At 37.4% G+C, this 27,500-nt stretch overlaps 3 protein-coding genes across 4 annotated transcripts in view; all 3 read right to left on the bottom strand.

Annotated features, from left to right (window-relative positions):
- LOC105043788 (phospho-2-dehydro-3-deoxyheptonate aldolase 2, chloroplastic) overlaps nt 1–2,927 on the bottom strand; it is a 10,554-nt gene extending 7,627 nt beyond the window's left edge. Inside the window, exon 1 of the mRNA XM_010921487.4 lies at nt 2,268–2,927. Coding sequence (XP_010919789.3) covers nt 2,268–2,747 — 480 coding nt within the window. The 5' untranslated portion in view covers nt 2,748–2,927. The remainder of the gene's footprint in view (nt 1–2,267) is intronic.
- Nucleotides 2,928–6,421: 3,494 nt separating this feature from the next.
- On the bottom strand, nt 6,422–15,505 carry LOC105043789 (DNA repair endonuclease UVH1). 2 transcript variants are annotated; one of them, XM_010921488.4, is made up of 9 exons: nt 14,451–15,505; nt 14,059–14,285; nt 13,776–13,885; nt 12,401–12,568; nt 11,085–11,891; nt 9,974–10,084; nt 9,633–9,893; nt 9,019–9,242; nt 6,422–7,225 (listed from the first exon to the last, which is right to left on the bottom strand). In XM_010921488.4, exons 1-9 carry the CDS (start codon nt 15,344–15,346, stop codon nt 7,015–7,017), a joined length of 3,015 nt encoding a protein of 1,004 aa, XP_010919790.1. In that variant the 5' UTR covers nt 15,347–15,505; the 3' UTR covers nt 6,422–7,014. The 2 variants fall into 2 exon arrangements, with proteins under 2 accessions (XP_010919790.1, XP_010919791.1); XM_010921489.4 differs by having other exon boundaries at nt 7,064–7,199.
- Nucleotides 15,506–16,349: 844 nt separating this feature from the next.
- On the bottom strand, nt 16,350–26,337 carry LOC105043790 (uncharacterized). The gene is made up of 5 exons (XM_010921492.4): nt 25,668–26,337; nt 24,269–24,367; nt 22,165–22,209; nt 20,401–20,538; nt 16,350–16,946 (listed from the first exon to the last, which is right to left on the bottom strand). Exons 1-5 carry the CDS (start codon nt 26,214–26,216, stop codon nt 16,566–16,568), a joined length of 1,212 nt encoding a protein of 403 aa, XP_010919794.1. The 5' UTR covers nt 26,217–26,337; the 3' UTR covers nt 16,350–16,565.
- Nucleotides 26,338–27,500: the final 1,163 nt, after the last annotated feature.

Raw genomic sequence — 27,500 nt, 5'->3', positions numbered from 1 at the left:
CTGGTAAACAATCAAACAGCCATAAATGTCTAAAAGTTTGAATTTCATGAGTCATGGTAAACGATGGAATTCTTGTTTGATTTGAACCAGTTTCCCTAAGTTGCGAGAAACAAGTATTTTAAATCGATGTGATGCAAGTATCAAATCTTTCAACAAAAAGTGGTGCATTAGTGTATCAACACATCCAAAGCATAAAAGCGTTCCAAAGAACAAAGGTGTTGTATTTGGACCATCTGAAAGAAAAATAACATAGTACTGAACTATGCTTAACTCAGAAAATATACTTTGGGTTTTGTAGTCAAGAAAAAGAAAAAGAAAGATTTTCTGAGTAGACCAATTTAACAAAAAACAAAATGCATAATAAACATTACAGGCAAACATCTCTTTTTACTTTGTTGTCAACTGGTTCTTGATCTAATGCCTGCCTATTAAGAAAACAATGAACAAAAAAGTACCAGTATATTTTCCAAAAGGTCTGCAACTAAATTGCTTCCTTTGTCCCGTTCATAAAAGAATTATGCAAAAAGTTACAAGTATGTTGCATTCCATAGTACTTATCTTACAACACTTTATATGGGATGTACGATTTGAAGAGAAATTATTTTCCTAATAACCAAAGAACAGCTTTTTGAATAGGAATCACCACAAGATGAAGGTTGTAAGTCTATAATCAAATACAAATGTAGAGGAAATCATTTTCTGATACAGGAAATGAATTTACCGCTTAAAAAATCTTGATTAACATACATGCAATTTGTTAACAACATTACTCCAACATTTATTCATACAATAAAGAAGAAAAAGCAATCCATGTCCTAAAACAAATATACATTTCCCTCCATCAATTAGTATAAGCTGGATGGTTAAAATCCAATTAAAGAAATAAAACATAACTCATGGATAAGCCTTATCATATCCATTTAAGATAGGGCAATTATGTATCCCACCTCATTATTGGTCAAATCCCAGGCTAAGTCATCTAAAGTGGTTAGGTGTTTGTCATCCATAATTAATTTTGGCTTAATTCTCTTTGTTTCTAACCCTTTAAGTCAAAGCCAAGACCTTCACAAGGGCCACATTTTACCACTTGCAGGTTGAGCCATCCCGTACAGTTTTCCCTTGCTTTATTATCTATCAACATTACTCCTACACTCTTTCTTGAATTTACTAACTTCTGTGTTATTAACCTTTTAGAGATTTGCTGAAGAACTGGGGGAAAATCATAAACAGAAAACACAAACAAGCATTATTAAAAAGAGCATTTTGCATAAAAGATCACATAGCAAGCGTATCTCAACTATAATGACATCTGAATATTTTTTTAGAAAAAAATCAATCCACTTCCACCAGGCTTAGCAGAATCTGCACACCCTTCTAAAAAAATCCACTTTGTTATGCTCATCTTACGTACACATGGTCACTCATAGCATTTTGTTCATAAATCTCTCCATAGTTTCCATACAATGAACACTAAGTTTGAATCAATGAAATCTACTACATGTTAAAACTCAAAACTACCATATTTGTTTCCTTTACAACTTTGAAATGCCTGTTTATAGTCTATTAACTTAATAGTGACACATTTAATTTAAAAGAAGGATCTTAAAATCAATTAGCCCCAATTTAACTTTGATTTTCTTAGCTCACTTTGAAGTTGAATTTCCTAAACAGTGATGTAGAGAGACAGGAACTCTCCAGAAAAACAGCTGGAATTGAAATTATTCAAAAATAAGGAAAAGTTATAAAGATCATCACATGTTAAACATTGTAGGCAAACGTGTAGTCAGAAACCTTAAAAGTTTCATTTTTCTTTATAAAATTCTGCCTTGTACAACAATAAATATTTAATAGATCGACATAAAGTGGATAATATCTTGAAATATAAATTGAACATGAGTTATGATCATACTCACTTAAACTGATTAGACAGCAGAACAATCTTATATAATTTGTCAAACAAGTAAGCATCTAACTTTCCAACCTAGAATTTACAGCTTTAATATGGGTTTTATTTCGACTTTAAAAGTCATGCCTTGATGACCATACTTGCATAAATTTTCTAAACTCCAAAAAATGGGCAATATTTGTATACAAGGACACACCACTTTTACATAATAATTTAACATATATGTATGTAAGAGTGGTTGTAACTCTTACATAGTAATCTAACAAGAATACATTAAAAAATCAAAGAGAGATTAAAAGTACCCCCATAAGGTGTCTCCATGATAACCACTAGAAGTTAAAACTGGAAAGATAAATCCGACCTTGATGATAGGCATCTGCCCACCGAAGGTCAAGACAACGCCCATCTGCAACAAAACCCTAAACGTGTCCCTGATATTGTTGGCGTTGAACTCCTTGAAGCTCTCGGCGCAGTCCCCGCCCTGGAGTAGGAATGCCCGCCCGACGGCGGCCTCGGCTAGCCTCTCCTCCAGCTTCCGCGCCTCTCCGGCAAACACCAGCGGTGGGAACGTCTCCAGGTTCCGGAGCACCGTATCCAGCTCCTCCTGGTTTGGATAGGTCGGGATTTGGAGCGCCCTCTTGGATTTCCAGCTATCCTTGGCCCAATTCGAAGAAGAAGAAGACGACCTCGCCTTTCCTCTCAAGGACAGAGACGAAGAGATAGAATTCTTTGCCAAACCTGCGGTTTTGTGGGAGGAGGCAGCGGACCGGTTCTTGAGGGTGGTGGTAGTGGTGGGGAGGAGGGAGGCGGTGGCGTTGCCGCCGACGAAGAGAGCCGCCATGGGTGGATGAGATTGAAGGATTAGAGTTTTTTGAGGAGGATAAGAATGAGGAGGAGGTCTCGTCGACGACGTCGTCGGTTTCGTCAGATAGCCTTCGCCGCCACTCGCGTTTCGAATGGAACGGTGGGGTGGGGAGATAGATACGGGCGTCCGTGGGGACGCGGGAGGGAATCACGTCACCGCCCAGTGAGGAGGTGAGAGCACGTGGGTTTTGGTTGTTTTGGGAAACAAAAGGTGGATGCTTTAGGCAAAAGGGCCAGGAGTCGGCTCTAACGCGCGCGCGCGCGCGCACGCAGAGATATATATAGCATCAAAAAATCATCAATATATATAATAAATAATAATTATAAAAAATTCAATACCTGGCCGGCCCAGCAAATATGCTTGCCGGCCCTCTTTAAATTTTGATGTGGTTGCATTTGATAGCTGACAACCAACCCAGATTATTGACAACTTAAAGAGGCTCCATCAAATTATCTTGTTTGATATATTTTTTAAATTAATAATCCAAATTATTTTCTATAAAATAATTTAGATTATCAAAAAAAAAAACTATCCAAATTGTTAAATATTTGATGATCTGATAATAAAAAATTTAGACAAAACTACCTCATCAAACAAACGTAACTTAAATCCTTCTCCATCCTCTTGCTCGTCGTTCTCCTCGTACCCCTATTGTTGAACCATCCTTGTCGTGTAGACGGCCACCGAGGCCCGAAAGAGGAGAGGAGGAGGGTGTCTTGCAGAGTCAGAGACAACGGTGGGTGCAAAGCGGATAGCGGCAGTGGTAACGGATGCAGCCGGACGGCCGTGGTAAAGGAACAGGACAGTGCGAACGGCCAAGGGGGAGGGAGGGGGGTGGTAGTCTCACGGAGCCGAGGTAGACAGTCGGTGCGGAGTGGACGGCAGCGGGTGCGGCACAGACGGCCACGATAGAGGGCGAAACAGCGCAAACGACCAGGAGAGAGGGGATGAGGGTGGTTCGCAGAGCTAGGCCGGATGGCAGGTGTGGAGCAGACGGCAGTGGGTGCGATGTGGATGGCGGCAGCAGATTGTGGATGGCCACGACAGAGGACAGTAAAGGGGTGGAACGGGTGCAACAGAGAGGTGGAATGGATGCAGACGGCCACGGTAGAGGATGGCATTGGGGCGGAGCCGCGGGTGGCATGCTGAGGCAGGTGGGTGCGGCACTGGCAGCTGAGGATTGACTAGGGTGGGCGAGGCAGAACGGGCATGGGGATCACCGAGGTGGGGGTGGAAGGGAAGAGAGAACGAGAAATTTTTTTTTAAAAAAAAGATAAATAATAAAATATTTTTATTTTATTAATAATAAAAAATATTATTTGAGTAATAATAAATTATTATTATTATGTAACTAGTAATATTATTTAAAATATTTGATTATTATATAGGGAATTATAAGACTATCTGATTTATTATTTGATTTAATAAATTTATTATTTGATTTAATAAATTTATTTAATTATTTTATTATTTATTTAATTATTTTAATTTATTATTTGATTTAATAAATTTGATTTAAAGATATTTTAAAATTTTAATATTATATTATCAGTAATCTGATTATCATACCAAATATGTCAATCAAGATTCTCAGTAATTTTACTGCAATATTACTTACATGTATCGAACACATACAGTAATCAACATTACTGATAATCTATTTATATTGCAGATAATTCAGATTATCAGATAATTCAAATTACCATATAATACACCAAATACAACCTAAAGTCTAACTGTGTATGAAACTATTGAATATTAATAAATATTAATATATTTATATTTTTATATGCAAAGTGGAACCATTAAGGATAGATTTTTAAAATTTAAAATATATTTTTAAAAATAAAAAATATTTTATTTAGGAACTTAATTTTTTAAGGAAACCAATATTTCCAACATATATTTTAAAGGCAATCGTAACAGATCAATAGAAAATTGGAAAAATGTGTCTGTATCGCATAGTTGTTTTTTGTTTTTATTCTTATTTATAATAAAGTGAATACAAAGGTTTAGCGTTCTTTCAAAAACAAAGTTAGTCAGCATTAACAATTTTTTTGAGTCTGTTTTGATAATTTTACCCATGGATATGGCCAATATATTAACTACAAAGTTTTCAGATACCATCTCTAGCTATGAAAGTACTTAGGCCGAAAGCTTTTGCTTTTTTGCGGCAAGGGAGAGTCAAGGCCCATTGAGATTTCAATAAGACCAAACTAGGTAAGAGTATGGTGAAAACTTGAAGGAGGAATCAAACAGATGGGTTAAAAGAGAAGAAGAAAAAATAATAAATAATCAAAAAGCCAATAAGATTACGAAAAAGTTCCGATAAGGTGTGCTCTCCTCGCTTGTTTATTTGCCTAGTCCGGCTGAAGAAGAGATCGACGGCAGGCAGTACGCTGCCTCTCGTGAGTTGTTGAAGGTGTGGCGGTTCCCTTATCAATAAAAAGAATATATAGCTGTTTCAATCCGTCCAAAAGTATCCACATAATGGTAACGAAGATATGGTTGTTTCACTCCGTCCAAAAGTATCCACAGAATAGTAAATGCCAGTGGGATCCAGCCTTACAAAACATAAAGTGTTTTGAACCGAAAGTGATATGGAGAAAATTTGGACGGGGTATCCACACAATGGTAAATGCCAGTAGGATCCAGCCTTACAAAACATAAAGTGTTTTGAACCGAAAGTGATATGGAGAAAATTTGGACGGGGTATCCACACAATGGTAAATGCCAGTAGGATCCAGCCTTATAAAAAGATAAGCAGTGTTTTGAACCGAAAGTGATATGGAGAAAATCTCTTTGGACCAGTTGTAGGGTAGACGAGAACTTCCATGGAACTATTTCACGCTGGCGTCGCACCTCAGTTTTCTCTTTTCAACCACTCGATGAATCACACCAATTCTCTCATGCCAGGGGCACCAGAAACTCTGTGCATCTGAAGTGGCGCAGATGTGCGTTGCTCCAATGTATAACTCGGGAGTCAAGAAAAGAAGGAATACAACCCATACGGAGCCCACAAAACCTGACAGGTTGATTACACCTGCACTCGAGTTTTTGGGATTCTTGTTGGATTGGATTGAAATAAAATGACAAGTTGCTGGTTGTACTTTTCGGTGGGTCTCCATCTTAACTAATGCACGCACATGGTGACGGAGGATATGACTTTCAAATGCCGGTGGAAAAAATAGGCATGGTGGCTTGACTATCCAGGAAGAAAAGGTCATTCTCTACATATTTTTCGGACGAACATATTGCAAGTGCCTCGGCGCAACAGAAAACCCAGCAGTCAAGGAGCTGTGAGAGCACAAAGACTTCTGAGTTAACATTTTATAATAGGGCAATATAATGGGACAGGCAAGCTCTTACGTTCATTTCTTTTTTCTTGATTAAAAAAATGACCATTCACGCTACCACAAAGTAAACAACGACCACTAATATCCCAATATTCAGCACAAGTAGTATTTACTTACAAAAAAAAAAAAAGAAAAGAAGGGCACGATGTGAGATAATATTCTTTGCAGACAATGCAAACAGTATCTGCGTGCGCGCGCGCCCAGCGTTGGGCAGGCCCGCACAAACAAACAATAGCAGGTGCATAAATGATGCAAACTCGGGCTTTTACAGATCTTTTTCCTTGACCAAAGAGATTCTTACAAGATCAGAAAACAAAATACATTACCATAGCAAGCAATGTTGCAGCTAGTTCTTGGACAAATGTATATACACACACAATTACAACAGAATAAATGATGCAAACATATGCAGAAATCCTTACAGATCTTTTTCTTGATCAAAGATATCCTCACAAGATCAGAAAACAGTACGAATTACTACAACAAGAAACGTTACAGTTAGTTCTTGCACACATGTCGACATACACCCCAATAAAGGATTACATCAATAAAATCAAAATTCCAAACAAATTCCAAACAAATTGTAAAATCTCTTGATGGGTACTCTGGGTGATCAAGTCATAAGCAAGAAGCAAATCCATTGGGTAGAAACAATTCTAACTGAAAGCACAATAAAATAATACCAATACATGACCTGGATCAACCTTGGAGTGGCATGTGAAAATTGCCTTGAACTGAAATTTATCTTTCACAGTAAAATCCACGATGCTCTTCATCATGTGGAACTGTACATGACTATGTCAAATAGGTCCACAGTTCAGACACGCTAGTAGAAAAAAATGCAGGCACTTTGTGACTTCTCAAAATCAATTGGTGTTCTTTAAGAATTACAGCATGGTGGGACACTTAGCATCAAGAAAGTCCTTCAGCATCCGAGCTGCTTTCTGACTTCCCATCAGTTCCGCTAGCCTCTCAATAGGAAGAAGGGCAAGTTCAGCCAAGTTTCTGCATCCATCCATCAGTGCTCTATAATTTGAATCTGTCACCCCTGGTAGACGCCGCAAAAACTCAACTGCAGATGTGTTGTAATTTTCAGCTCTGGGACAATTATAAAATCATAATTTTAGCTTCCCCTAATCAAAGAAACAACCAATTGCATATTCACATATTCTATCATTATGATCAAAATATTTGCATAAAAAATGAATGGCAAGTGGTTGAAGGAACATGGACATTATATGGCATCTAAATTCTATGTTTCTTATTGTTTCATTTGAGGCAAAATTGGCTTTATACACAGTACTCCAGTCGAACTTTTCAGTGGGACTACTGATAGTGCACCAAAAAATTGAGGGCAAACAAGTGGCATTCAGAAGACGAGTGGCAATAAAAAAATTCGAAGGACGAGACATGTCACAAACATGTCAAGCACAATTAAGGTGCAAATGGGTTGTGCTGGATTAGGCTGGATGTACAAGTCTATATTGTATAGCAGTGTACTGAAAAGGTTAGCCCCTGGTAGTGAAATGTCACATATAGCCCATGGCTTTCTTGCCTGTGTTATTAAACATCAAGACTGGCATTCTAGTTATTTAACCAGTGCCACCTCTTTCTTTTTCCTACTCCATGTCTTTTTTCCTCCAACACCAACACTTAAGAATGTCAAGGTAGAAGTGCCTCCATCAAGTGAATGTTTCAAGTCGACGAAGAGAGTGCAGGTATTAAAGATGATGAAGAGAGTGAAATATGCATCACAAGCATGGTATGACTAGAGGGGCAAATGGGCAGAGCTAGGGCCAACATGACCAACACCCAATTCAAATGGGTCTACAAGGTATAACCTGAATCAGAGCAGCATACTGACAAAGGTGTTGGATTCTGATTGAGTTTGAATTTTACAGACCATGCCTGACTTCCTGGGGTGTTCACATTGGGTCATATTCAATCTACTCTGCATAAAACTGGCTGAGAAACTGAATCTATTTATGAAACTTGCACCTGGTCGATACACTCAGACATAGCAGTGATTGGGTCAAGACCCAAGACCATGTCAGATCCTAACCAATCTAAATCATCTCATCTCCAGGTTATTGAGAATCTTGAGATAGGAAAGAAAAGAAGGTTGTTTCTGCAGCACATGATTAACCCAGTTTCAAATGGTTGAAGTGATGTCCGCATGCCTATGCTCCGTCAACAAATTCATTTTGTTTAGACTAATGCATATCAAAAAAAGAAAAGGTGCCAACTGCCAAGTGTGATCTCTGAGAAGAAAAATGCAACAGAGAGTGAATTTCAACCACCAACAGTGTTGATTAACAGACTTGCCAAGGGACCTATCCCAAAGAGAACAATTGATAATTTTTTGACACCTAAAAAAGGCTAAGGCAATAGATTTTTGACCTAATTGAAAGAGGATCAAGACCTCCTTAAAGTTGGAAATCATGATTAACTCTTAAACAAGTGTCATACATGTATTCACACATAAAAGAACGGTACCATCTTTCCTCTCCTTCATTAAGGAAATGTCAAAATGTAGCAGGAGTTTTTCATAGCATTCTGCTGAACATCTTCAGACAGAATGATGGCATTGATCCCATGATTAGTATCATTTAAATATCTATGATTTGACAGAACAACTATAACAAGTAATGGTACACAGACTTCAACGTAGAATTACACAAAATATAATATTCATACAGTTCCTCTATTGTTAACAATAGTTATTTGCAAAAATCTCCTACTATAGATGGAAAAACAATGATGCAAGCATGCCTTATTCCTGTTTGAAGTTCTAAAAACATGATCAACAATCACTCAGATCACTTGTCATACCAATATAAGACACAACCTACATGATTCGACAAAGGTCTACCTTGCATAATGTCTTTTACCTTATATCATCTTCCACGATGCCATCTTCTGATGGCACACCTACTCTAATTGCCTTGCTTTCATCTGGTTCATCCTGGTTTGCTTTGAGTGATGCAAATATTTCTGCTGTTGCATGCACGCTCCGTGACCAGACAAGGCGCAAGCGAGGGAAGTGCAGAACAAGAAGTGAAAGCTTTGAAATTATGCTGGTTGGTGAAACATCATCACCAATTTCACTTGCAGACTGCAATATTCCATGAACAAGTTAATCCACTCACCCAAAAGACTATATTTATCTATGTAGCTTAGATAATAATATTTTGGTCATTATAAGTACAAAAATTATATATAAGATGTCTTGACAACAATCAAAAGCTAAAGTTTTATCTCACCAAACTCTCAATACAAGCAAAATTAGCTATAACCAAAAAAAAGTAAAATAAGCATAATAGCAATAAGGACAATGGTTCAGGCAAATTGTAATGGCCATATCTGACTCTTTAAAATCAAACAGATAAATATATAACTGCAAAATTGTGGTCAGACCATTTCTTAAAATTAAAGCTCCCAAACTATATACAAGATCCAACATTCTTAGAAAAATGGCACAAAATTAAGGCCAATGATGCAATACCTGCAAAGAGAAGCTCTTGTCCTGTGAAAATTCGATTAGAAGCACAGGTATCCTATAATAACGGACCATTGTTTCCACCTGATGATAGAGACGGCCTGATGCAAAGCTTTGGAATAAATCTGAAATACTTTTTCTTTCAACACAAATCAAAGGTGAAAGTACATAATCCCCAACTTCCAAAGTAACAGGTATAATTCGCATGCCTTTCTGGTGGAGAACATTGGGAAGGCTGCTCATGAACTCCCTCATATCCACTATAACCTGCAAAAAAACTTACATCAGATACATCCTTGAATGGACGTACTTGAGACATAACTATCTTGGTTCCTCACAGCAGATACCTGCATTTCTTTCTCCTTTGGCTTTACACCACCTGCCTTTCTAGTAACTGAGTTCTGAGAAATAGTTGACTGTGGCTCATTAGAAGCATTAGGTCCAATGCATCGTCCATCCTGGAGAAAGTGAAATGCAATATAACTGGAAGTAAGGAGTATTCAAAGAATTAAAAAAAAGTCCATGCAAACATTTTTTTTCACCATTAGGCAATCACGAACTTGCAGCAGACTGAAATAACGAATATGAAACATCAAATACACAATTGTAAACATGAAGAAAATAACTAAATAGCAATTAGATGAAGAATCATGATTGCAAGAGGGAAAAGAAAACGTAGAGCAGTCTCCTGTGCAGAGATACTGGTACCTAAACTCAAAGCTTGAAAAGCACACTGGACTGACCAGAAAGAATTTAAGGTTTTTTTTTTTTAACTCTTGTGTTCACTTAGATTCAATCAAAAATTAATTTTTTTTGTTCATCAAAAAATGTATGGTCATAAAAAATTAAAAAAGAAATAGTTCAGGGAAGAGAAGCAAAGATTAAAAAAATTGTGAATTTAGGAGCAAAGGAAGTTAAAGAAAGTATAGACTATTTGAGGCTCCAAGAATTTAATAAACTAAAGAAGATTCTATGGAAAATGAAAATATGCATCAAAATCAATATCTGATGAACAATCCAGAATCAAGATGAACATAAATCCAGCACATCTGAATCACAAAAAAAATCAGTCCAATACTTTAAAATTCCGAGATGCAGGATGGTTCATGTTGTATAAAGGTCTACAAGTATTTTAAAATCAAAACAGAAATGATAAAAAGGGGGAAGACTGAGTGGAAAGAATTTTACCAGTAAGATGTACATGTTTAGGCCCATTTACTCTATATATAAAAGGAATATCACAGCATAGCGACCAGCTCATAAGCACTATCACCAAGTTATAAACCACACAAACTCATATAGGCATTGTGTTCACAAGAATATTTAAGTTAATACCAGTCTGAAACTATGAAATATGAACAATATGAATAGAAATTCAAAAAAGTGAAAAGAAAAAGAAAAGTGTTTATAGCTTAGTAATACTAATAACATGGGAAGAATAGTGGTTGGAAATCATACCTGATCCACAGGAATCATCATCAGGGACTTCTGCCTAATCAAAGTTTCAAATGCACCATTTTCCCTGTGTATGCTTGCCTCGAACTTTTGCACCTCAGTGGAATCTTCATAAAACAGAAAATAAACTTTCAAATTTCTTGCTCGATTGTCAGCTTTATAAATTTCAATTTCTCTAACAAAGGTCATATCTGGATGATACACAATAATTACAGAAGGCTTCCAGACTTCAAGTATATGCTGGTCACTGTCTAGCGCATAAAATTGCACCGGTGGAAGTGGCTTAGCATCAGTAAACTCTGCAGTAGCAGACTCTTCTCTATGCCTTTGAAGAACACCTTTGCCATCAGATGCACTTTTTAGAGCCACCTCCTGAAAACCCCCTGATGATGTTGTATCAGTTTCACCTTGTTGTTCTCCCTTTTCCAAACTGGCATTGTCAACTATTTTGTTTTCTGCTGGCTTTTCACTTTTCTTTCCAGAAACTTGCACCTTTGCCACAACTTTACTCGGCCTCCTTTTCCCTCTTCCTTTTCCAGACCCCTTTCTTCTTGTTTGAGGTCGAGAATCATTCCCAACATCTATCACTTCTTTAACCAAATTGCTAATCTCTGATGCTGCTGCTAACAAAGCATCATTCTCAAGCTTGGATATGCTGCTAGGTTCTGCACTCTCACTAGATCCACTAGCAACCACACCATCAAGTAAACCAAAGCCTTTAGGCTCCTGAGACCTTTTTCTGTTGCGTTTCCGTAAGCCCTGCAACTGAGCCTTGCCCAGCAAGTACTTCTCCCACTCTTCTCGCATGACCTGTCAAATGAAAAATAGACTTGTACCCTGATGGAAGATGGAAGCAAGATAGTCCTTGTGTCTACAAATCTCCTCTTAAATAACAAAACCAACCATTTAATTTAAATGTGCAATGAAATCCAACTAAAAAAGACAAACATAGATAATATGCTGATTAACTGTAAGATATTAAACAGGCAATGTAGTCTTTATTTTGCAGATTGTATCCAAATGAAAGTTCATAAATGTAATAAGAATAAATGTAATACATAATAATTGGAAGCAGTCATGGTGCCAATAATAAGTCCACATAAAACCATGGAACCTAATAGGTGAAATTAAAACCCATGCAAATTATTCAAGAGATCTCCTGAAGAGTGAAAGGAGGAAGAATATAGAATACTGCAGGAAACAAACTTCAGTATGAGGGGAAAAAGATAGCCAAACTACACACTGGGCACTGCCAAGGGTTGAATATGTTGACAACTTAAACAAACTAATAAAATAAGTTCAAAGCTATGGAGAGACACCTGATTTGGGCCTTTAAAGATGCAATCTTCCAACTGCAAGCATGACCGTTCATCTTTACAAGCTATCAAGACAAAGTTGTTATTATCGTTTCCATCTTCAACCATAAGTTGTCCTTCTCTTGACTGAGTTTCCTTTCTGCGTTCTTCTTCTATCTCTTCCAGCAATTCCTACAGTAATTATGTCATGATCTTAGTTGCTTTTGTCACATTCTGAAACAAGACTGAAACATGTGACCTCTAAATAGAAGAAAGCATCAACGCTACACACAATTATTTGTATAGATATTCAAATAATTTTTCCTTCTCAAACAACTTCAGCTTAACTGGCAAGTGCCAGTACTTCAGATCAGCGCCTCTGAATTTCTTCATTTGTTGATCTTGCAAAAATAAGAACAGATAATTGGAGTTCATTATTTTATTCTTCCGGGGCTAGCATTAGATTTTTGGAGATAAGGTATTCTTTTAACTTAGATGAAGACAACATTTCTTAGAATATTAACATTTTTTAAAATTTCATCATCAATCATGCTCGTTGTAGATCTGTTAATATAACTGTTTTTAAAATATTATTCTAACAAGAGGGCCCTTCCACTAGAAAATTATTCATCGCTTCATTTGCAAGATTATAAAGTTCTGAGTAAAATTTTGAGCTTAACCAGCTATACATATTCACAAGGACTGCTTTTTCTTCATTCCATACAAGGCAATACCAACAAAATTTTAATGGATCTTAGAGGTCTTATGGACATTGATTACTATTTAATTTCACAATATCCATCTATAGTATAATGATCTGCTAAACAATAAAGATAATGAGTAAGTTAAAGAAGGAACTAAGAATTAAGGATAAACATAGTATGAAAGATGATTCCAAAATTACATGAAACAATACTTAAAATGCTTGCCGAGAAAAATAAGCCATTTATTTAACAATAACTTCACAAATTTCATTCACAATGCAATATTTTAGCATGTAACTCTAAAGCTAAGTCCATATATTTTGTATCTTAATCGATCATGGCACTCCCTCAGTTGACTGTTCTTAGAAGTTTCAAGTATACATAAGTTTAATATGACAAGGTCACACTTTAAGGAACTAAACATGCTGATATAATCCAACAATAAGCTGACTTCAACAATTTCAAATAAAATAGCACCCGCTTAACAAATTACAAGAGATATATACCTAAAATAGGGCAAATGCATTAAAGATTTAAGCAGTTTACTTGAGCAAAATCTATTTCTTTTCATAAAGATGCGACATCCTACTAATACAAGATGTAATAAATCCCCCCAACTACTTCCTTAATAAGTCAAAAGACAGATTGAAGCCAAGATATTTTTTAAAGAAAAGCAATGGAACTCACTCACTCACACGTAACACCTTCCATTTTGGCGCTTCTTCTAAAACTTCATCTAACACCACACCCACATTTGACTTAATCCTCCCACCATCGGCCTCGTTAGAAAGAGAAGCTCCACTTTCTGAGGAAATACAAATCCATAAAACAGAATGATGTCTCATGTATTTTGATCAACCAGAGTTTCATCGAACAAGTTTTGTTGGAAAGAATGAATTTGGGAATTCATTCTTTCATGACATTGGATATTTGAATGACATAGGCAAAGAAGAAACGAGTGTGTCAGCAAACGCCTACCATTTTGTTTCTCCCTCTTGTGATCATTATTTGCTCTCCTCTTCTTGCTTGGTTCACTCTTACCATCTGTATTAATTTTCAAACCATCTGCTCGGACCACCTGGTAAACGCGCTTCTTTGCAAGCTCAAATATCCTATGGCTTGAGTCAGCAAAAATCCAAACCGACCTAACTCCTTCCGACACTCTCAGTGTATCCAAATACTTCAAATAAGTCACAGCATCATACCTAGTTACAATCGCCAGAAACCCAGAACTCAGAAATCAACATTGGCAACATTTAAAGTCAAAAGTTCACTCAAGAGGGGGGAAGAAACCTTTTTATTTCAAACCAACAAAATTTCTTAAAAGCAATAATCTTTACATAAAAAAGGGGGGAAATAAATTATGTTACCTGACGAGATAATCTAACAATTTCCTCAGGGTCTTGAGATCGCTGACCAGCTGTTTGGTCTTCTTGCCAATGGTGTGCCAGATGGGGTCGAGCTGCCTCCTCACAATCTCATCGAATGACTTGAACAATCCTTTCTCGACCGTGAGGTCCTCGACGTCAACCTTGTTGGTCCTCCTCAGCTCCTTGAGGCAAGCGTCCATCGCCTCGAGCACGGCTGTCTGGATCCCCTTCATGGCAGGGGTCATCGGAACCCTAACATCAATGACCTTCGGTGGGTTGCACTCGAGGTCGGCCGAGACCTGGACGTGGAAGCGGGGCCAGAGGTGGAGGCGGCGGATGAAGAGGCACTTGAGGATGCGCTCCGCCTTGGCGAAGCCGGCGACCATGGCGTGGGGGCGGTCGGAGATGGCGCGGACGGAGGCGGAACGGGAGAGGGAGCGGAGGATACGGGCGATGAAGGCCTCGGTGGAGGTGTCGGAGAGGCGGTGGGCGTTGAGGATGAGAAGGCCGGCGACAGCGGAGGGAGGCACGCGGGAGGTGAGGAGGTCGGCAATGAGGATGCGCGGGGTGACGAAGAGGGCGGCGCCGGAGGAGTAAAGAGCAGTGCGGTGGTGGGACGGGAGGTCGCCGGGGATGTCGGAGGGGAGAGGAGGGTCGGAATTAGGGTTAGGGTTGCGGGTGGAATCGGCGTGATGGAGGCGGCGGAGGGAGCGGATGATGGTGGATTTCTGGGAGTCGGACGCGGAGAGGATGAGGAGGGAGCCTTGAGAGGGGTGGTGGAGGAGGAGGAGGGAGGCGACGAGGGAGGGGAGGGAGAGGCCGGAGGAGAGGACTACGAGGCCGCCATTGGGATCCTCCAGGAGGTCCAAGATTATTTGCTCCTGGAACGGGAGCATCTGCTTCTTCTCTGTTCTATTCTCCTCGTTCTTTTATCCTTCTTCTGCAATTCTTTGTTCAATTAACTTTATCCTTCTGCTATTCTTGTTTGGATAACTTTATTCCGGTGCAAGAGAAGGAGATGGGAGGGAGGGAGGATGGGGAAGGCGGGAGTTGGTAGGGATTGCCGCTTGTTATAGTGGAGACGTGGACCGGGTAGAGCGCCGGTTTGCCGTTGACGGCTTCAGCATGTATGGACCGGTATTCATCACGCCCGTTGCACGTGACTTACAAGCGGTAGGACAAAAAGTGTCTTTTTATGGTTTAGTCCTTCTTGTTAGATGTATTTGTCGAAGGTCTGTGATTTTATCAATAAAGAACAGAGAAAGCTAAATGATTTAGTTACTAGCATTATTAAACAGAAATGTGAATGGTGAGCTAACCAACCAAAGGTTGCTGAGCACTTCTCTGCTAGTTATACGTAAAGTCTTTTGGGCTTGAAACAGTTCAAGTGGTTTGAAATTTTTGAAACATTTGAATTTTTTGTCCAATCATACGCATGTTGAACATTGCAAATCATGAAAACGTTAAATTGATTATGCCATGTGATAAGAATTCCAGTATTAATTAGTCTTTTCTTGAATGTAAGCTGAATGGAGCAAGTAATGCATGTGGGCTTCTGTATCTACCGGCTGTAATTGGTTTTTATGATGCTCCCCCATAGTGTATTACATGCATCGAGGCCACTGGGAATGTATGATGTTCTCCAGAACAACATGACTTGGTTGCAAAAAAATAAGTATTCCACCATACTAGTTGCATATATTGTAACAAAATACTTATTTAGGTAATTGGGAAAAAGGTTTGTTTTTTTTTTTTAATTACCAGTTGCCCTAAAACAAAAATCCTGCATCAGATATCATGTATTTGTGAGACAGGAAGATCAAATAGTTCTTGCATGCAAGCTGCGCGCACACAAATTTTGGGGTGGAGATGGAGAGAGAACATCTACCAAAAACAATATGCAGAAAAGGAGTCGCTCCTGCCTTTTTCCATTCTCTTTTTTCTTTTTCTTTATAAATTTCTATTGGTGCTTTATATGCTTAACAGAGGAGCACATCCCATTTCAGTCGGTGGTACACAACAAAAAAACTCAAGAGCCCGATGAGATCGGTAGGGCCAGGAATACAACTCTTCAGAGCTAGCAAGTGAATCAACACCAGACAAGTTAACGGGCAACTAAGACTCCCTAGAACCAGAGTTTGAATTTGCATTGAGGTTGAGATGACCATGGCTGTTTGTGATTCTTTTGAGCCTGAAATGGACAGGTTTATCCAACACTGACACATTAATGTTATTCCAGACATCTGGCTTGGTTGGGAGGATTGCTATTTTCTCTGCTATCTCCATGTCTTCAGGCAGAACAGAACCAAAAACCGTGTATGCTCCTTGCCACTCATCATGATTTGCTAGGCTGATGAAGAACTCTGGGCCTGAACCAACCCATGCAACCGATCCCCTTCTTATTGTGGGGCATACCTCCGCTGGTATCTTTTCGAATGAGAGCCCCCCCGCTTCAAGTGTTCCTTGAATCATCGCATAAGGAGGGCCAAATGAAGCCTGTATAGTTCATGAGAGAGAATCATTAGTGTGGAGGGAAACAGTCTTCAGAATGAACACCTTTAGCAGGCTAGCTTGTGTGAACAAACATAAAATACTGAAATTAGAGAAGAAAACTGCATATGGGAGTTTACTGTACGAATAAACAAGCCATAGGTACTCCATGGGACTGACTTGAGAGGCAATGTGGTATAGGAATGAAGATTCGATGCTGAAACTGACAATGTAAATCTGAAATAAGCAAATTGCAATAACAAAACAAGATATACATGCGAACCACCAAGAATAGCATATCACTCATTAGGAGCCAGCCATTTGAGCATCCAGAATGACAATATCAGCAACAGAATCTCTAGAAGTCAAATAATATGACTTTCAAGCATTCTGCTGATATCACGATGTTAAGTTTGTAGATATTTTGTATTTGTGAATGTTGTCATGGCTAGTTGAGCAGAAGAGGGAGTAAAAGGAAGTGAATAGATATTTTGTGAAGTTTGTAGATATCACGATGTTAAGTTTGTAGATATTTTGTATTTGTGAATGTTGTCATGGCTAGCTGAGCAGAAGAGGGAGTAAAAAGGAAGTGAATAGATAAAAGTGACATAGAGAAGGCACTCAAAACAGGCAACCGGATACTTCACACCACAACTGCAAATCAGACACAGGATTGGAGATCAAAAATGGGACAAAATCCAAATTAGATAGCTGTAGAACCCAGCTAATGCAGGGGCTTAGGGTTTTGAAGAGACTATGGAGAGATAGGTAATGTATGCTCAAGATAAATTCCATTCAACTATCACTGAAGAAATAGACCTATGGCAGTTATCTAAGATACATTTATCTTCTGGTTGAATCAATTAGTGAATTTTTATCAGCATCCTCGGAAGTTACCCCAGTAGTGGATCACCTTGCTGGGTTTTTATGCTCACAAGCAGTGATGATGTCACTGTTGATTTAAATCTCGACAAAATGTGGGCCTTGAACTTTATAAACCAATTGTATTGAGCCTTTGGAGATGAAGTTCCAGCATTAAGAGCTTGAGGAAGGGGCTGAAAATCCTCCGGGCAACCTTGGTTCAGGCTAGTGGGCCATTCCATGCAAGTTCTAGAGATGCTGGTTATGGTAGCTTTGGCAGAAGAACCATCTAGTCTGGCAGTACTTCCCATTACCAGTATTAATTGATTATTGCAAGAATCTGTGGTGATATGGATTTTTAAATTACTAACTACATCCTGGACTAAATTGTAGAAAAATTGATTCATGTACTCCTTAATATGCTTATCAAGAACTTCTCCTGTTGCTATAGGTGCTGGGTGTTTGTCATAAAAAAGCAGAATGATTTTTTCCTGCCAGATGGGATTGATAAGGGAAATCACCAGATTCCTTAACTGGACATTGACAAGAATTATTTAAAATATCTCAAGTAAATGATGATTGACTTGGCCTTGTAGAACATAAATGGATCTAACCAACACGTGTCATATTAGCAGCAATCTTGAGATTGAACCCGGGATCAGATCACATTTTGGCATGATGAAGACTAGCTCATAAGGTTTTTATTTTTCTCATTTCAGCAGAAAAGCACTTCAAGGTGAAGTTTTATAGGTGCAAAATCTGCACTACATGATAAAAATTTCTATTCCACTAACAAAATTTGTTGTGAAAACTGTGACCAAATCACTAACAACTTCGAACCTATTTTAATGTTTATAACCGTGGCAAGGAAATTGGAGGTATGGCAGAAGAACAGACAAAAAAGGAAATTTAGTGAACTGTAAATTCCTGAGAGGTAGTAAGGAAATGAGCAAATTGCTGACCTTTTAGGCCCTGTTTGGTTGCTGAATAAGTTGGATCAAAATAAATAAGCTAAACTATCCCTAGCTCACTTTAACCTGGAGTGAACCATTTCACCCTATTGGGTCGAATAGTTTGCTTTAAAATAAAAAGAAAAACGAATGCTATCAACTTTTCAAAATGCCAACTCTATCATGGCAAAAAGTGGCTTTTTTTCAAGAGGGTGTTTAGCAAAAATTGATGAAATAGGTCAAAGCAAGCTTAAGGGGTTTATTCGACCTCATTTTGCAACCAAACCCGGCCTTAGAAAGTTAAACTGATAACCTACTATCTAGCATTTATGCCCCATTTGGTATTGCTTTTGAAGGGCCAAAAAGCACTTCTTAGAGGGCCACAAGCTTTTTTGGGTGATTTTGAGGTGTTTGGTAAAAAATTGAAGCAGCTTTCTATTTCTTCTAAAAACTGAAAAAAGTCAACTAGAGAAAAGCTCCAATTTGGAGCTTTTGAGCAACAGGTCTACTTTAGATGTGTCAAGAAGCTATTTTCAAAAGCTTACCCAAGAGACCCAGGTTCGAGTCCTGCAAAGGAAATCTTTTAAAGTTAATTTTGAAATACTTTTATTGCCACAATCATTTAAGTTTGTGTCTTTTATTATACAATTAAGGATTTTGAATTTTACCATTATGATATTCTTTTGTTGCTTGGTAATCACCCATAAAAAGTATTGTATATTTATTATATTATTTAGATTATAAAGGTATTTTTAAAATTAATAATACATTATAATAACATACACTATAATAACAATATAATATAACATAATATTAGGAAAATGTGGTTACATTACACTATATTATATTATAATAATGTTATATTTATAATAGAATATATAAAATATATCATAATAGTATTAATATATGATAGTAATAACATCATAATCATATTATAGTATATAATATAATACTATTATATTATAATATTAAGAGCTCCAATAATGAAAGCTCTACTATCTGCAGCAATCCCAATAAGGGCCTTAGTGTATGCATAGCTTGTTAGACCTAGGTTCTGTCCAATGCTTCAGTTAAGAAACTCTAGTCTTTTTAGAGTTGCTCATAGATTTATCCTAACAAATTAGATAGGGATCAGTTTTAGCTTTGAAGATTAGAAAATCGCCTGATTGTATCGAAAAATCAAGGTTGACATTTTATTTTTTAAATTTAATGAACCAATTGCAATTGGCATGACCAATAAAATAGATTGGTCGAAGTTAAAATTAGTTTATAAATTGAGCAGAAGAGCATTTCCAGAGCAGTTTCTTAATTTCGCTTGCAAGACCAAATAGGTTATCTTATTTCTCTCTGTGAAGATAGGCCCTTCTTTCCAACCATGCTGCATAGAGAAAAAAGCTGAACTAGTCCATGTCATGCAATAGCAACCTACATATCACCTTTCATAATCTCTTTTAATGTATGAATTTACATTATATCCGGTGAACCAAGATGCAAATTGCATGATAAAAATACTATGTCGCATTAATGACTCAGTTATATGGTCAAAAATCTGTTCCCATCCGCTTCAACAAAGATCTTATACTTTGTGTAATGAACTACTAACAGGAGGGAGCAAAACTCAAATTAAAGGGATGTGTAAGTATTCTTACATCTGCTATGTGGTTCCCTTTAGAATCCCAATATTGGGCCCGTCCTTCAGCTCGATGAATTTGGCAACCATCACAGAGACGCAATCGCAACAGCTCAACAATATAAGCCACAGAACGTGGAGCACAGTCAGGGAATAGCTGCATCAATTTAAACTATCAGAGAATGTACATGGATAGCCAAAGCAGTTGCAATGCTTATATTCAGAAACTAATGTTGATGGCAGTGAAGAACAAATTAAAAAAAGCCAAGATGACATTTAAAATGAAAGGAACATTGTTCTAAGTGCCAGCAGCACATGCACTTGAAATGTTAAAATTGTAAGGAGGAAGCAGTAATATAGCAACTTGGCCAGTAGATGAACATGGTTCACTAAATATATCCACATTTTGAGCTTCCATGATATGACAAGATTCAGATTCATAGAATCTGAGGGAATGAACCAACATTTTTTCCAAACCCAGAGACCAAACAAGAGAAGAAAAGTGGTGAATGAAGCATCACAGCTTCTCAGAGCATTACTTGACCTCAGAATATAATCTTTTACCAGAAGTGCTGGAAATTGACACCACATAGAATGACTTTGTTACCTTTGAACAAAATGGGAGCCATCAAGCTGACAGAACACCCAAACCAGAGAAATGGAATTCACCTACCCATATTAAAATGTAATTATGAACAAACAAGCATGCTTTAAAAGAAATGGTCCTTTTGTGGTAAATATGGTATCCCAGACTATGGATAGAACCACTCAAGACTTATGACAGTAACAAGAGAGGTTGACAGATGTGTGGCACATATCCATTTTAAAAACATGTCTTTTGGTGCATGCAAGATCTACTATGCTACAAGGTGGAGATTTGAAAGTCAACTTGGGTCCTTCCATTGGCAGAATGTTTTACCATTTTTGATAAGAAGTTAATGTGTTTTCTTTCTCTGAATGATAGATAATCATAATAGATAAGTACAAACAAAAGAAAGGAAGGAAGATCCTTTTGTCACAAAAAGACTGCAGGTGGTAACTGCTACTCTAAAGGTTTGTTTCCCACTAAAATGCACCGTCCTTTCTTTTGTCGCCAAAGATTGCAGGTGGTAGCTTCTACATCAAAGCCTGTTTGTCACTAAAATGAAATGGCTCAAAGATTGAGTTACTCGATAACAGGTAATACTATGAAAATCTCTTTTACCTTCATAAATTAGAATAATGATAATTTTGTGTCTAATCACATCCGTCACATGTTAAATATCTACTATATTAGCTACTTAAACCAACCTATATGCTCCTATGAAACTTTTATTCCTAACCTCGCCATCTTTTATAGAAACATCTTATCAATTGAAATACATAATAAGAAATTGCCAATGCTTATAATGATTTTTTTCCCAAAAGCAATTGTAGATATCCCTGCATTTCTCAAAATTATCACTTCAAATAATCAAAAGAATGACACATAATGTATCATATCATTGAAACAGTCTAGACTCGAGAGCTAATATACAGGTAAAGCAATAAATGAAATTAACTAGATTAGCTAAGAGAGCCTACTAGAGAAACTTAGATTAAACAATATACTTAATGTAAAACACAAGGATAGATGAACAATTATTGATCAGAATAGTTAAGTTGGCAAAGGCATTAACATCCTATGGATGGTCATAAACCTATTTTTCTATATGTAACAATTGAGAAGACAAATCATTCCATTAAGAAATATCTGCAAAAGGGTTTTGTCATATATTGAATCGTTAGGATAGCTAGCACTTACTTTGATATGAAGAGTTCCATAATCTGTTTCGAAGCCGACAATGCCCTGCATGAGAAAAAGAAAAGGACGTTATGAGAATTAAGTAATCAATTCAACGATCAGATAGCTTGTAAATTCTTTATGTTCACTCCAATATCGTACATAATAGCAAATTACTGATTTACTAAAGAATTCTTCTTGCAGAATTAGGCATTTTTATTTAGAAAGAAGAAGTAGGAAAAGAATAAGATAAATGCTAGGATAACAAAATGTTAAAACATATCAACCAATTTAAACAATACAGTTTGCTCAAGGAAATAAAATAAAATAACACAGCTTTTCAATGATGTAATGATTAGAAGCTTTTTCTACTATAGAAGGAAAGGACAACTATTAGTGGGACATATGCTAACACTGTAATCCTCTATATGACATATAGGCAACATACTGAAGTTCCAACTTCCAAACAACCACTTTTATTTTTTCTTAAACATAAAAGTGGCATTTTTTGTGGGAGCCTTTAAGGATCTATGAACTAAACAGTTCGACTGTAACTAACGATCTAAAAGGATTTGGTACTAGGTGAAGAGTGTGGCAGCATTTACTGCATCACACTGGCTTCTATTTTGAATTGTATTTTTTATTTAAAAAAAAAGTAGAAATAAAGCAGAAAAATCCAAAATGTTGTAATTTTTTTCAGGGTATTCCATACTACACTCTGTAATTGAATTTGCTGTCCCCGTGAAAAATTTTACATGGTACGCTGCAAAATGAATTGAGTTGTTCATAAACAGCCCAGTGTCAGCCTAATAGCAGGTTTGATTGAGCTCATTCAACTAGGAAAAAAGCTAAACTTTAACATCATTTATAACTCCTGGGGAGGTGGCCAATTCATTTTTCATATAGAAACATGCACATGGAGAAAGAGAGGGGGTACACAAGAGGAGAGCCCATTGAGGAGAGGCACTCGTAAACAAGCCAACCCTGAACACTTACGATGTGGAGGGAAAAAAAGAAAAAGAAAAAAAAAAAAAAAAAGAAAGCTCAGCTCAGCACGGGTTGATATCAAGCTCGGCTCCAAATCAGATCAAGAATGAATACCTCTTTCACATAGTGAACTGAACCTGAGCTGCTTAATACTCCACTAATCATGGAGCATTTGCATCCCTAATCAATTTGCTAACATTTGGTCATATCAGTTATCAGTCAATAAGTTGGAGGCTTAACTGGATTAAATGTAAAATTTTCCAAGCATCGCTAGATCTTCAAAAGTAACTGGTAATGAGAGAAAACATACTATCAACATTTACACATTAGCTAGTTTATTATGTTGTTCACTGATGTGAAATTTTATGCTTATTATGGACTTGTCCATAGATTATATGCATGCAGCTTAAAATGGTGTTATACTCCCTGGGCATGCTTGGACATTTGTTCTACATTTTTAATGGTACCAGAGACATAATTGTTAGTTTGAGACCATGAAAACATTATCGAACCATAGATATATTAGATATGGGATTTCTGTTACAATAATCATGCCTTGTTTTGTCTGAATTCCATAGTACCTGGTTGTTGGTAGCTCACAAATTCACATATTTATAGCCCTTTCCCCAATTTTCTTCCTCTTGAAGCCATTTTCAGCCTTTAATTACTTCTATGAAGATCAGATGAAGCTTCTCTGCCACCAAGGATAGGCCTCTACCTTTTCATAGGCTCGTTTAAGAGAATTATTGTTGGGCACTTACTTGTACTCTTTCACACTAATCCTATTGTGCCTGAGATGATCTAAGGTTATGGAGTTAAGTACATCCACAAATTGGATAGAGGGACCATATATCACTGCTTCTACCCCTTAATGTTGCAGCATGAAACTTGGGTTGCACTGAGTTTGTGAATCTAAATTTATACAACAACCAAGTGTAGGCTCTATAAGAACTAAATGAACTATAAAAAGAATTAGAAAATAGAAAGTTCATAATACCTTTCCTCAAACTGGCAAGCACAAAACAATTACACTGTCAAGAATATGGGATCCTAAAATGCATGAATATTGTATAATGTAGCAAAGGAAGTTTAACACAGAATGCCTATATTACAAATACTCTGAACTTTCAATACTTACCTCTCCTTTTCCAAAAATGAGACCAGAAGTCCAAATAACCCTTTCCCCGGACTCTTGCAGAGCAGGAAACAAGGCATCCTTCTGTTTTTTCAACCAGCACTGAGGACAAAAGCAAGATAAAACATCGATTCTCCATCAGGTAGAAGTTTAATTATCATGACCTACACTTGATATGTCTCCATTTGCATTGCTGAGTGAAATGTTGGAAAAACCAGAAAAAAGAGAAAAGGAAAAAAAATCCAATTCACTGTCTTTACCAACAACTATCAAATAAAAATTCACGAGTTTTTGGGGAAAAAAGTCATGCATGAACTGCCTCCAACAAAGATATTGAACTTGCATAAGCTTACAGGAAGTTCAAAAGGCTACTGGGCATCATTCAAATTAGTCATATCTTCTTTGAAGTATGGGCTATGAAAAAGATTGATGATGATGAAATGGTTTCATTGTTATGCCTTTTTTTCCCTGGATGAAGTGCATAAAGTTTTGTTGGTAAAGAAGCTCAAAATTTATTAGAACTTTGTTTGGTTATCGCGACATCTTATGTACTCAAAGCAAAACTGTGAATATGATTCTTGTTGGAAATCAAGAATTTATTCTATTTTACAAGGGAAAAGGTCAAACGGAAGTGGAGAGAAAAATGAACTCATCCAAATACCAGACAATATGTGAAATTATTAGCAAAGAAATATGCAGGATGTCTTCTCCCAAAACAAGGAAAACATCGATCCAAATCATAACCTCTTTCAGTGAGCTTGTCGCAAGCCATACCCTGGACCACACCACAGGAGGCCAAGAATGTATTGCTCAAAACAGCATTAATGTCAATAAGGAATTTGTCAAAAGATTATGTCGAAGCTTCACTTGGCCTTCGATCCCCAATCACTCCTATCACCTTCATGGAGGTACGAAGAGCATCACTGAAGGCTATTAAGAAAGGACACAAGTTCCTCAACTCATGTCTCCCGTGAGAAATGGGCATCACGGCAACTTATCTTATCTCGCTACAGAACAATTCAAATATACTGAACCAAAGCATCGTTCTGAATAAAGAAAAGCAATCTCGAAGGGCATGCATCCAGAGAACAACTATCCAGACATTTTAATGAATCAAAAAACAAGCACATTAAAGCAGAAAAATTATAACAATTCTACCAATCTCACATAAAAAGAAAAAGCAAATACATAAATATCAACGAAAACAGAACGAGTCGCAAGCAACATCAGCCATCTGACTGCTACAATCAAACAAAACCAACAAAAAGAATAAAACTTCCTCCTCTCCTGAAATTTTGGCATCAATGATTAAAAAAAAAATGCAACTTTAATCAAACACATCAAGATTCACCAATAAACAAAAAAGTCAGCTCAAAAAGGAGAAGGAGCAGAAAATACTGACCTCCCCAAATTTATTCCCACATCGCTCCTTATCCCCGCAAAACACCCACGAATCGCAGAGACACGGCCCATCCAAACCCCCGCACATCGCCTTGCAAGCCAGACAGCACTCCCTCGACGTCTTGAACTTGTGATCGGTGCCCCACTTCACCGCAGCCCCCCAGAGCTCCAGATGCTCGACTCCCCTGCAGCATTCCTCCTCCCCTCCCCCTCCTCCGACCATCTCCCTCCCCTCGCCGACCGACGCCAGGCCAGGAACAACGGCGGAGAGCAAGGAAAGGCTGCCCGGGCGACGGACGGCCACGGTGAGGACCATGTACGCCAGAGAGCAGGAGATGAAGAGCGCCGCAAGGATGATCCAAAGGGAGGCGCGGCTTCTGCCGCCTCCCGGATCGCCTGGCCTTTTACCCATCGATGGAAATTTTAGGGATTCGAGAGGAGATATAGAGAGAGGAGGGAGGGAGCGATGGGGGACAAGCCCTCCTGGTCTCCCCCACTTTGGAAGAGTAATGATGAGAATTTTCAAAAACGAAAGGGAATGATTATTCATTTATTGAGAAATTATACCCTGCTGTAAGCGTACCGCATCAGCGGTACGTCATAGGAACCAACTGAAACGAGATACCTCGGGCAGCAAGGGCAAGCGGAGATGAGTGAGAAATTATGCAGGGCACCCTCCGGCGGTGCACGCCACCGCTTGTTTCCGTAGACTCCGATAATCAAAAATATATTTTTATATATTATTAAAATAATGAACGATTTCCATTGGTAAATGGTAACGAGATGCATTCTGCGTAGAAAATAATTTTTCGAGATCAAAGTTGCAACAGGCCACTCAGAATTATACCATGTAATCGTGCACACAGTCGACCACAATTATCCATTGTTATAAATTTTAAGATAAATTATACTAACATTCTCTCAAATTTAAATCAATTACACTCGCATCTTCTATATTTCAAAAAATATCAAATATCAAATATCAAATTTAAGTCAATTATACTATCAGGCAGTTACAGACATCACTGTCAATCAGTTACGCTCTCCGTCTATAAAAAAGACCTCCAGATACGTTCTTCTCTAAGCTATAAATTCTATCTCGAAACTCTACTAAAATTCCATTCGAGTGTACCATTTCTGTTGAGGCAGAGTACTGACTTAAGCGTCGGAGGGTCTTGTCGGAGCACCCCCAACTCTGATTTAGACTTTCCTTACAGGTCCCGACGGCGGACGTGACCCCCTCGACTCCAGCTTCTCCGGTGTCGGCAGAATTCTGCACCAACATATATATATATGTATATATATATACATATATATATATACATATATATATATATACATATATATATATGTACATACATACATATATATATATACATACATACATATATATATATATATATATATATATATATATGTATGTACATATATATATATATATATACATACATATATATATATATACATACATACATATATATATATACATACATACATATATATATATACATATATATATATGTATATATATATATATATATATGTATGTATATATATATATATATATATGTACATACATACATATATATATATATATATATATATATATATATGTATGTATGTATATATATATATATATATGTATGTATGTATGTATATATATATGTATATATATATATGTGTGTATATATATATATATGTATATATATATATATATATATATATATATGTATGTATGTATATATATTGTTGGTGTAAAAATCCGCTTGCACCGGAGAAGCTGGAGTCGAGGGAGTCGCGGTCGCCGCCGGGACCTGCAAAAGAAGTCTAAACC

The sequence above is a fragment of the Elaeis guineensis genome, chromosome 4 (assembly GCF_000442705.2).
Source record: "Elaeis guineensis isolate ETL-2024a chromosome 4, EG11, whole genome shotgun sequence".
Classification (NCBI taxonomy): Eukaryota; Viridiplantae; Streptophyta; class Magnoliopsida; order Arecales; family Arecaceae; genus Elaeis; species Elaeis guineensis.
The sequence above is the reverse complement of the archived record's forward strand: the minus strand, read 5'-3'. Positions and strand labels throughout refer to the sequence as shown.

Coding starts and splice junctions, on each gene's coding strand:
- LOC105043789 (XM_010921488.4), bottom strand. CDS start 15,346: ATGCTCCCGTTCCAGGAGCAAATAATCTTGGACCTCCTGGAGGATCCC. Junction 13,886..14,058: donor CAAGAGGGAGAAACAAAATG/GTAGGCGTTTGC, acceptor GTATTTCCTCAG/AAAGTGGAGCTTCTCTTTCT. Junction 9,894..9,973: donor CAAAGGAGAAAGAAATGCAG/GTATCTGCTGTG, acceptor GTTTTTTTGCAG/GTTATAGTGGATATGAGGGA.
- LOC105043790 (XM_010921492.4), bottom strand. CDS start 26,216: ATGAATAATCATTCCCTTTCGTTTTTGAAAATTCTCATCATTACTCTT. Junction 24,368..25,667: donor GTGGGAATAAATTTGGGGAG/GTCAGTATTTTC, acceptor TTTTGTCCTCAG/TGCTGGTTGAAAAAACAGAA. Junction 16,947..20,400: donor AAGGGAACCACATAGCAGAT/GTAAGAATACTT, acceptor TGAACTATACAG/GCTTCATTTGGCCCTCCTTA.